General features: G+C 42.6%; 1 protein-coding gene across 1 annotated transcript; it reads left to right on the forward strand.

The window, feature by feature from the left end:
- Positions 1 to 2,087: 2,087 nt before the first annotated feature.
- LOC135488453 (galactose-3-O-sulfotransferase 3-like) lies at positions 2,088 to 4,335 on the forward strand. Its single transcript, XM_064773071.1, has 2 exons — positions 2,088 to 2,192; positions 2,867 to 4,335. Exon 2 carries the CDS (start codon positions 3,264 to 3,266, stop codon positions 4,002 to 4,004), a length of 741 nt encoding a protein of 246 aa, XP_064629141.1. The 5' UTR covers positions 2,088 to 2,192; positions 2,867 to 3,263; the 3' UTR covers positions 4,005 to 4,335.
- Positions 4,336 to 11,021: the final 6,686 nt, after the last annotated feature.

Here is an 11,021-nt window from a genome sequence, read left to right on the forward strand (position 1 = left end):
CTCTAATGAAGTTGAGTCCAGTATGATCAGCTCCTAAGCCACTTTGACCACATACAAAAACTGAATGCTCATTCAGTCCAAAGTTCTGAGCGTAGTCGGCCGAAATTCAAAACTGACGATGTTGCTGATTAAGATATGTTCGATGACGCCTGACAAATGAATGTCCACAAACAAGAATCCTCATACTATCCGATATCCTATATTCCTTTTTTATAATCCGGTCGGAGAGACCATGTGTTTTGGCGGATCTGCTATCGCCACACTCGAGGACTGTATCGAAAACAATTCTAATAAAATAAATCACTATCTCACCTTCTTGTCGTTCTCAATCACTAGAGTCTGGCCGTGTGGTCCTAATCCTGATTTTCCAGTGCTCCAGACACGTAGAGGAATACATGTAGGCTAGTTTAGTATATTTATAATCCTATAGACAACGAATCACATACCCGGATCCCTCCAGGTCTTCAAAACAACGATATATCCAATTAGTGGAAGAACAGACGACGAAATATATATATATACCACACGCGCGCGCACGAAATCACGTAACCCCGGGGTTTTCCAATAAATCAATAAAAGTTATCCACGATTGTCAAATTAGTGCGGCGGAACAATGACACAAATGATGACGAGCGAAACTCCTTGAGAATCAGGTAAATCAACTTGCGCTGCACGAGGTTTCGGCAGTCATCAAGAACGCGGTAATTTTCGGAGAAAAAAGGCTGATTGCCTACAAAGTAGTTTAATCCAGTGAAAGTCTGAGCGAAACATGATACAGCACTTCACCTCCGTGTTCTTAAGATGTTTATTAATCTGAATATCTATCCATGATAACGATCACTTTTTCCGATGTGCGAAGAAATACTAGGTTTTGAGCGAGCGAAAGCTAAATTCCAAGTTCTCAGATCACGATGTTGTTTTTGTTTTCTCAATCGATCGCTTCCGCCCGGGCCGGGACTCGCTCTGTCTTCGGCTCCGCGCCAACACGACCAATCGACCATCCGACCAATCGATCAATCCACCTCGATCATCCCTACCAATCGACCACCCCTCATCCCCTATTATAATACCTCCATGCCCCTACGGCTCTGCTATTCAGTGCAATTGATTCCGGGACTACTTTTTATATTTTCATTTTTATTTTTTACTGCGCTACTTTTGACGGGGGATTCTACACTCCTTCCCAAGCACGATGTGGAAAAGTATTGACAACATCTATTATATAGGAGGATCACCTCTTCATCCGACGAATCCATGGTCACAAATGAACGAGTCGACCGGAATACTCGCAGTTACATAGTATGAATTGAAGCGCAACAAAAACGCGTCCACAATACGCTAGCCGGATCCGTCACTTCCTGGACGGAAGCGCGCGCATTGCGTTTTGAGTCGGACGATTGGTCCGCTGAACTCGGCGGAGTGCGGTTCATTCCCTGTCCGCTGCACCTGAACTCGGCGGTTCATTCCCTGTCTCCTGGTTGGTTGGGTTCTGCGTATAAAACTGCCCCTCCCTTAGCAGCGGGAGTTCCATCTTAAGTTCGCTCTTGGATAATTAAAAGAGTACGTATAACATCTAAATCTCGTGTGGATGTTCTTCCCTGTTTGATCCCGGAGTTAGTCCCCAAGACTGAAACCCCCAGGAGATCAGTAATGGAGCCCCCCCCCCGATAACAATGGGATCGTAGAGTTAGGGTTAGGGGTCTTTGATCGTCTTTGTTAGTGTGGGATGTCGCCATCCCAGAGCATTGTTATTTCATTACAATGGCTTCCAGTAACACCCTGCACGGTGCAATTGTTATTCCTGCGTCTGCTCTTGTCGAGGTGTTGTGTTATCTAATGACGCAGTGTTGGGACACAGCTGCCGTCCAAACCTAAAAAAGGCTGTTACCATTTTTAATGTCGACAATGCTTAAAGATGTTGCAGAGAATATTGACCGAAACTGTTGAATGCAACTTTCAGAGAACGTTTACTTTGGTATGAAACTGTCGTGATCAATTCAGGGCAGACTGAGTACATTTTGGTAACACTTGGTGCCAACTTCCCACGAGTGAGACATGTTGCGGTTTTATTCAAAGTTCCTACTGACCACTTTATTAGGCCTGTGCTTTCTTGCTTTTTTGTGGTTTGAGGTGCCAGCTTTCACATCTAATCGACTACTTGTGAACGCAGGAGACAGGAAAGCTAATATTAGGTGAGTGTGACTGCGTTACACAGGTAAAAGTGTCCATGCATGGATCTTTGACGGCGATTCCACCCTTGGCAAACCCATGCATATATGATGAAGACCCCCATTCAGATCCATGGATGGAACCCATCGTCGTATCAACCATGGGCCCATCATTGATCCGTGGATGGAATCCGTTATCAGGCATCAACAAATTTATATCAGAATTGGTGAAATATTCTTATTTTCCAGAATTCTGAAGACTGTACTTTGGCTTGTACTTTGCTGCATACGTTCACGTACATTTTTCTGGGACCCACCGTCATTGGGCCTATGATCGAACTCCAATCGATGGAACGTCACGGCCCATCAGTGGATCTACCATCGGCCATCATAGAATCTATGATGGGATCCTAGAGTCAAACGTGGATGGTGATAATCATCATAGATCCATCCATGGGCCCATCAATGATCCATGCATGGCCCCTTTCAATAAGCAGGTTCCGAAATCTGATCGAACGACAAACGACGAAGTACGAAGGTCTGTTCGTGTGAAGTCGTGTTGTGCTATCGTTTGCAGCGGAGGGGTTTCTTTACAGAGCACCTCACAATTCGGATCTTAAATCTTTCATAACAACATTATCAAAGCCACAAAGCAAAAGGTTTTCTTGCCATTCAGCCTGATGTTTACCTCATTTCAGCTCATTACAATGGCTGGGCGGAGTCCCCGAAGAGACCGCGTGCCATGACTGGAAAACCGGTGTCATAACTTTTATTCCAAAAGAAAGACCCTGCCCCTGTCGACCCGCCGATCATATCTACTTCCTGAAGGTCCACAAGTGTGGCTCGACCACTTTCGCTGGTTTATTGGTCCGTTTTGCGTACAAATACCGACTTTCTTTCGGCCAGCGCTCTGATACTTTACATTACTGGTTGGGATGGCCGCATTCGTTGCTTCCGACACATGTCTCGCCCACATACGTGAGGAACCTCACGCGATACATAACCTTTGACATTCCGGGAAAAAAGGCCAACAACAGTTTGATAGACATCATCACGCTGCATACCGTTTACAATCAAACTACCTTGAACAAGGTCATGCCATACGATACGGTTAAGGTCGCCATCATCCGGGAACCTTTCTCTACCTTCCAATCCGCCTTCAATTACGTTGATTTTGATCATGTCAAGGCCCTGAATATTGAGGGACCGAACCCCATGAAAACATACCTAGAGAGCCCCACCTTAAAGGAAAAGACCATTCACGGCAAACACTTTCAAAACTTTATCAGCACGGAGTTTGGATTCTCAAACCATTCGGTGAATGACCCCACGGTAGTGGAGGAGTTCATTGCGTATATTGACAAGCACTTCCGCCTCGTAACCATCACGGAATACTTTAAAGAATCGCTTGTGCTATTGAAGCGCATGTTGTGTTGGAAGACAGAAGATATAGTCTTTTTGCACCTGAACAAAAACCTCGATAAAACACATCAAGTTAAGCCCGAGTCGGGGAGAAACTTTACATATCTCAAAACTCTCCATAAGCGATGGAGCAGAGCTGATTACATATTCTATGACAATTTCAACCAGACATTCTGGAGAAAAATTGGACGAGAGGGAAAACAATTTCATGACGAGTTGAGAGATTTTGAATTGATTTTATCAAAAGTGACGAAGTTCTGTCGAGACGGTGCAAAGGCAGTCCCACCTGGAGATAGGCTGATGGTTTCTAAAACTAGGTGGCACAGTGCCTTTTATGTGACAATGCTACAATGTGACCAGATGCAAGCGGATATATACACAAATATGAAACTATATTTCGATAGGGATTGGTGAGGTGTACAGAACGTATAAGATCAGTCGAAATATTCATTTCTTGACACTATTCTGGTGACATTTTGTTTTTGAAATTTTCTAATGACGGTTTCACTCAAATGTGGTTATAAATATTTCATACTTTTGAAAATATACATTATGATTGTCGCCTTGAGTACCAACATTGGAAATAATTAATGAGCTGTTTGGTTTGAGGCCGATGAAATTATCAATTAGCGGGCGAAATATCTAAACATGCCTCCTTGTAGTCCAAAATGGATGAGATTGCATTTAATGGGAAAATGTGGGAAATAGATGCTTAGAAATTCGTTTGTTGTTTAATTTTCGGTTTGCCAAACCTCGAATTTCTAATCTCGTTCCCAAAAAACTAGCAAATGGTGAATTAACTGGCTCACTGGACTTTGCACAAAAGAAAGCAACGAGCACAATGGGGGAGCGACCATTATTTTTGACCCCGCCATTTTGTCTTCCTAAAATAAACTTGGGGCTAACACGGCCACAGAATAGCCGTACCTCCATATTGTGAGTAAATGTAAACCTGGTGGTATTAGCTCCTGATACTTTGCATTGCCGCGGGAAGTACCTACGTCTACCTGTTTGGCTCATTTAGTATACTGTATGTGTATCTGGGAGCCATGTCCCATAGGGAAAAAGTCTCTGTAACCAAACTCTGGCTACTTATATAACACGGGATCTTGCTCCAATCCGTGTCTGTGAAGTTGGCTCCCAGTTCCCAGTTCGTTATTCGTACCCATTTTGAAACATGGTATGTTTGGGTACGAAATGGGCTTAGCATTTCCCAGTTCCCAATTCAAATTTCTTTCAGTTAACCCTCCACAGTCCGATAACTCAACTTGGTGGTTTTAACCCTTTCCTACTAAGCTCTCGATTCAACTATCAGTGACTTTAACCCTTTCTGACCCATTTCCCGGTTCAAAATACCAGCTCCTTATTCGTCTTAACTCGTTTTAACCCTTTATAACTCCATTTCCCGATTCATTTACAGTCACTTTAACCCTTTCTGACGCTATTTCCCGGTTCAAAATGCCAACTCCTTATTCGTCTTAACGAATTTTAGCCATTTATAAGTCTATTTTCCGATACAAATACTGGCTCCCGATTCAGCTACAAGTCACTTTAACCCTTTCTGACTCCATTTCATTCATTTGCAGGTCACTTTAACCCTTTCTGACTCCATTTCCCAGTTCAAAATGCCAGTTCCTTATTCGTCTTAACTCATTTTAACCCTCTATAAGTCCATTTCGCGATTCAAATGCTGGCTCCCGATTCAGCTACAAGTCACTTTAACCCTTTCTGACTCCATTTCTCAGTTCAAAATGCCAGTTCCTTATTCGTCTTAACTCATTTTAACCCTCTATAAGTCCATTTCCCGATTCAAATGCTGGCTCCCGATTCAGCTACAAGTCACTTTAACCCTTTCTGACTCCATTTTATTCATTTGCAAGTCACTTTAACCCTTTCTGACTCCATTTCCCAGTTGAAAATGCCAGTTCCTTATTCGTCTTAACTCATTTTAACCCTCTATAAGTCCATTTCCCGATTCAAATGCTGGCTCCCGATTCAGCTACAAGTCACTTTAACCCTTTCTGACTCCATTTCATTCATTTGCAAGTCACTTTAACCCTTTCTGACTCCATTTCCCAGTTCAAAATGCCAGTTCCTTATTCGTCTTAACTCATTTTAAGCCTCTATAACTCCATTTCCCGATTCAAATACTGGCTCCCGATTCAGTTACAAGTCACTTTAACACTTTCTGACTCCATTTCATTCATTTGCAAGCAAGGAGGATACCGCGGTGACGTCATATCACGTGATTACATCCCATATTACTGATCGCTATGGCCAATCAGATTCAGTCTACTGACAGCACCAGCACTGAACACATCTCTGCGTCTCACTGTCTGGTGCGCTCCTGTACACAAAAACACCAATGGACATGAAATATTGCAATACCTAGTATGGATTCTTCCTGTGTAAAATAAAATTTACAGAGCAGATTAACTTCCACGAATAAAAAAGATGTTTGGCGTGGCCAAAGTGCGGAAATAATGTCTCCGCTAAAATAATAATTTAAATACACTACGAAATACACTAGGCAATGCACTACGCGATACACGGTAGAGATGCAGTTGAGTTTGTTATTGTTTTGACTTAGAAGCCCGCCCATATCATTATATATTCATGTATTCATGAAGTATGAACTCATTTCTGTCCCATACAACTCAGAACAGTCAATTTCTCCTTAAATCATCACCGAAACCGCGATATCCGCAGGAAGATTTCATTCTAGAGTCCGAAAATGCATGATCTTACAGGGGCGCTAATTCGACAAATAGAGGGGATCTATGCGAGTTTTAGGTCCTACAGGTCTCGAACTTGTAAAATCTGTAAACATGCCTCCAAATCCCATTATGATAATGAAGAGATTGCCCCATATCTGGGGGCAGGCGGTATTTGCACCACGCCACCACGGGCACCACGCGACCATCACGCCACCACGCGAACAGGCGGAGCGATCATAATGACGATATCAAAACAGACCATCAGACCACAGACACTTGAGAGTTGTGGTTACACCTACCAATTATAGATGGCATGTTGGTATACTGCGCTGTTGCCTGACGGGATTTACGAGTATATATTACTTGTTAATGGCGTTCGCAAAAAGCAGGGCTATTATTAAGCCGCTATACATCCGTGTCCAACCGTTTGTCATGAGAGATCTTATCACACCATTATTGTTATCACAATACTGTCACTGCGGAGAAAGTATAGATCGGAGACCTATTATTGCGAATTCGTGTTGTACAGAGACTTGTCCCCGGTAAAGGTCCTGTACGGCATGTACGCTTATGCATTGAAGGCCTATTTCATGAATAGCAATATGGGCCCAGGCTTATACATCGTAGACGTATTACAGTCATTTGAAAGTCAGTATAGTCCCCAGTTTTAAAAGTCCGGGTGATTTTTCAGGAATTTAAAGATGACTACTGCATTAACTTTCATATCAGGCCATTGATTTTGAACATTCTGCCCTAGGTCATATGCATTCGGAGAGCGCGATCGCTACTGGGGACCTTTTGGTCGCTCGTGGGACCCACTTTGATGATCGCCGCCCAGACCCTCACCAGACCCTCACCCAGCAGCGATCAACTTAGTTCTCCCAGCAGTATTGATTGATTATTGCCAATAATCACTCTTATTCTAATGGAGACAGTACTGAGGGTCCCAGCAGCGATCAGAGGGTCCCAGCAGCGTTCAACTTATAGTGAGTCTCTCACCTCTCACAGTTTGTCCTAACCTAGTCACGCCTGTAACAGGGATACATTCAGTGATGAATCAAATAAGACCTAATGCCCTTACTCTGTTTATAAGTCAGCTAAAGTTGGCCAATTTGACCCCCTGCTCCTACATAGTCCCCCTTTAATGGGAAACTATAGGCAACAGCTAGGTAGGCAAGATAAAGTTACACAAAGTCGCCAATAAGGGTCTCTCACACAACAGTATGTTGAAACTATGCACACGTGTTCGAGTGAGTGATAAATCTAACTCCTCCTCCCCCCCCCCCCCCAACCCACCCCACCCAAACGAACGGCCACCCCTTTAAAGGGAGACTATATAACCCACTCGTACTCGTATGGTTTTTGCAGGTCAGTCGTCAGTTGGAGTAGGTCTAGTTACTCAACGGTAATTCAGTACGTATTTCCGTAGTTGGCGTACGCCTTTATTCCAAGAACGGGCATCAGAGAAGCTAGGATAGCAGCCAACGCCATCTATAATTGTTCCAAGAAACCATGATCCAATGAATCAACCGCTATTTTGATATCGTCATTATGATCGCTCCGCCTGTTCGCGTGGTGGCGTGGTGGTCGCGTAGTGCCCGTGGTGGCGTGGTGCAAATACCGCCTGCCATATCTGGGAGACTGTTTTGAAACCATCGCTAATTTTGGAAGATCGGTGCCCGACTATTTGGTTTTAAAAACCCTATTTTCCCCATCAAAACAGCACTTTTCATTATTCAAATGATAACTTATTGTCTGAAGACTTATTTCATAGCAGAAAAGTACTAATAACTCTGATTTGAAGCGAAAAATCTAACTTTATTTGATGACTTGATTTTCCCTTGGCCGTGGATCGAGTTTGTTTACAATATGCAGTGTCATCTTGGAAAAGCCGTGACGTCACCGCGGTATCGTCCTTGATTTGCAAGTCACTTTAACCCTTTTTGACTCCATTTCCCGGTTCAAAATGCCAGCTCCTTATTCGTCTTAACTCATTTTAACCCTCTATAACTCCATTTCGCGATTCAAATACTGGCTCCCAATTCAGCTACAAGTCACTTTAACCCTTTCTGACTCCATTTCCCAGTTCAAAATGCCAGTTCCTTTTTCGTTTCAACTAATTTTAACCCTCCCGATTCAGCTACAAGTCACTTTAACCCTTTCTGACTCCATTTCATTCATTTGCGAGTCACTTTAAGCCATTTTGACTCCATTTCCCGGTTCAAAATGCCAGCTCCTTATTCGTTTCAACTCATTTTAAACATTTTATCCAAAATGATAGCTTCTTTTTCGTTTTACATCATACTTAACGTTACTTAACCATTTCTGGATTTAAATGATATTAGCTCCCGTTTCAACTTTTGAGATATTTATCACGTTCTTAGACCATATCATCCTAGTTCAAAATGCTGGCCCCTTACTATATGACATCTCCCTCTTGACCTGGAGTCACGATTGTATTGTTGCTGCTCAGCTAAGTCTGAAGTTTCTCGTACAATCACGTGATAGGCGGATGACCACAGTTGCTATATTTAGTATGGCCACTACGAAGGTGGCACTATTTTGAGACGGGTATCCCTGGTTTATCTTGTATTATTGTGTACTAGCTGTCGCCGCCAGCTAATTATGCATGTAACCATGCTTGTTTATACCACTTGCATATTACCGCTAAGCTCCTCCCTCTTGCAGTCAATCAGACGACTTAAAATTACCATTCCTGATTTTAATCCCTTTCTCTGAGCCAATCAGAGTAATTGCATTCATCCTGTACGTATTTGTAACCCGTATATGATATGTTTGTGGATAATAAAGCAGATTCAATTTAGTCGTAGATTAACCAAGTTGTTTAAGAGTTGTTTCTCACGAACCTGTTGTACCTCAATGTAACCCACTACACTAGCATTGTACCCGTGGCGCAGGCAGGTTCAAATGGGCTATACCTTGAATAGATTGAATTGCAATGAAAATCTAATGCAATATCAAAGGAGCAATATCGAAGAGACAAATTAAACCAACCATTTGTCCACAGACTCGGACCTAGCTGTGGCGTGCTGTATGCGTGCACATAAAAGTATATCAATTGGTCTGATAGAGATGATGTGGCAATGTGAATATGCCTCATTCCTTAGTCAGCAATATGCGCCTTTTTATACGGAGAAGGAGAACCCAGGTAGGCCTTCACATGTCGGCCTCCAAATGGCTCGAACCAATTATTCACTATCACTAACTTTAAAATGCGTGCTCCTCCTACATGTAGCATGATCTCAAGCAAGGCACTAGATAAGTCCATGCCAAGTTCAGAGTGCCTCTTAAGATACATCAAGTATTGAAAGCTGTGGTGAGCACATAAACAGACCATGGTAACCTTCATTTGAAAATCCCTTTATAATAAAGGGCTAGCATTGGCTAACACAGCACCCATAAACAATAGCCCACCAATTTGACCCCAGCTCCTTACTGCGGGAAAACCCAAGTCCAGCAACCAAAAGTACCAAAAATAAATGTTTGTTTACATTTGAACTGCACACTTGCGTTTGTTTACAATTTCTTTCCCCGCGAAATCTCGAAGATCAGGTGACCTGCAATCGTGGATTGAAAATAACATTAACCTTGGTTCAGCAGGTCAACAGGGACAGGCTGTTCCAATCATCCCCCTACATCCAGCTGTTCAACAGGTAGTGTAAGTCACCCCACAGGGAGTGCAGGTGATTGATTAATCCCCTGCATAACTAAACAGTAATGACTTGGCTTCTGTGAGTGGTAAGGAGAATTGACAGTGTCCAATTAAAAATCCCTCATTACTGCTCCGCTGAAGTAAATTTCCGAAAATCAACATAACGTTGCATCTGGATAACATATCACCTGCAAACGTGCAAAATTTCGAGACGAAACACTACGATGATATAAATGGCTTTGTGCCTTTATTTATGTCATATAATTTAATTGTAAATTCGTAAGTAGCTGCGTTTGTTGCAACAGAGAATGTAAATAATGGGGTGATAGGAATAATAGGTATTTGAAGCCATTTTGACCAAAGCCCTTACAGGCCTTTTTGTCTCAAATTAGCTTAGAAACCCCTAAGAACCAGCCACCCCATTATTTACATTCTTAGGGAATACTAAAGCTCAATGGGTTATTTTCTTAAAATAAATGGCCTTTTTACTGTCTTCATTATCCAAAACTGAAGTTAAAACCAAAGTTATCAGATGGCAGCACTGACGTAATTAATGTTAAACAGGTGTTACCTTAAACAGATGTTACTTTAAATAGGCATAAATGTCATTGATCCAAAGACTGTATTCAATGGCCGAGTGGGTAAAGCATGGAGCTTCCACACATGAGGTTATGTTTTGGCGTGGGTTCGTTTCCCGGTGAAGGCAACATATGAAAACTGGCCTATGCCAAGCTTGTTTACTGCGTCGGTTGTTTAGTTACATGTTACAATGAAAGATGTCGCTTACAATCGGTTGCCAAGGAATTTGAGATTGTTGTCATTGTACAACGAGCAAACACTGGTTTGCCGGTTGCTATCAAAACAATGTCCGTTGCTAAGATGACAGGAATTATGGGTAATGACGTGTATGTATGTTCAGCAGGGTGTCTTCAGCCAATCAAATCGTTACACGTTGGCATCGAGTTAAAGGCCTTGGCATAGAGTTGGCTTGACACGTATTGACTGCATGCTACCTAGAGCGTATGTGCATGATCAAGCCAA

The sequence above is a fragment of the Lineus longissimus genome, chromosome 5 (assembly GCF_910592395.1).
Source record: "Lineus longissimus chromosome 5, tnLinLong1.2, whole genome shotgun sequence".
NCBI classification, from domain to species: domain Eukaryota; kingdom Metazoa; phylum Nemertea; class Pilidiophora; order Heteronemertea; family Lineidae; genus Lineus; species Lineus longissimus.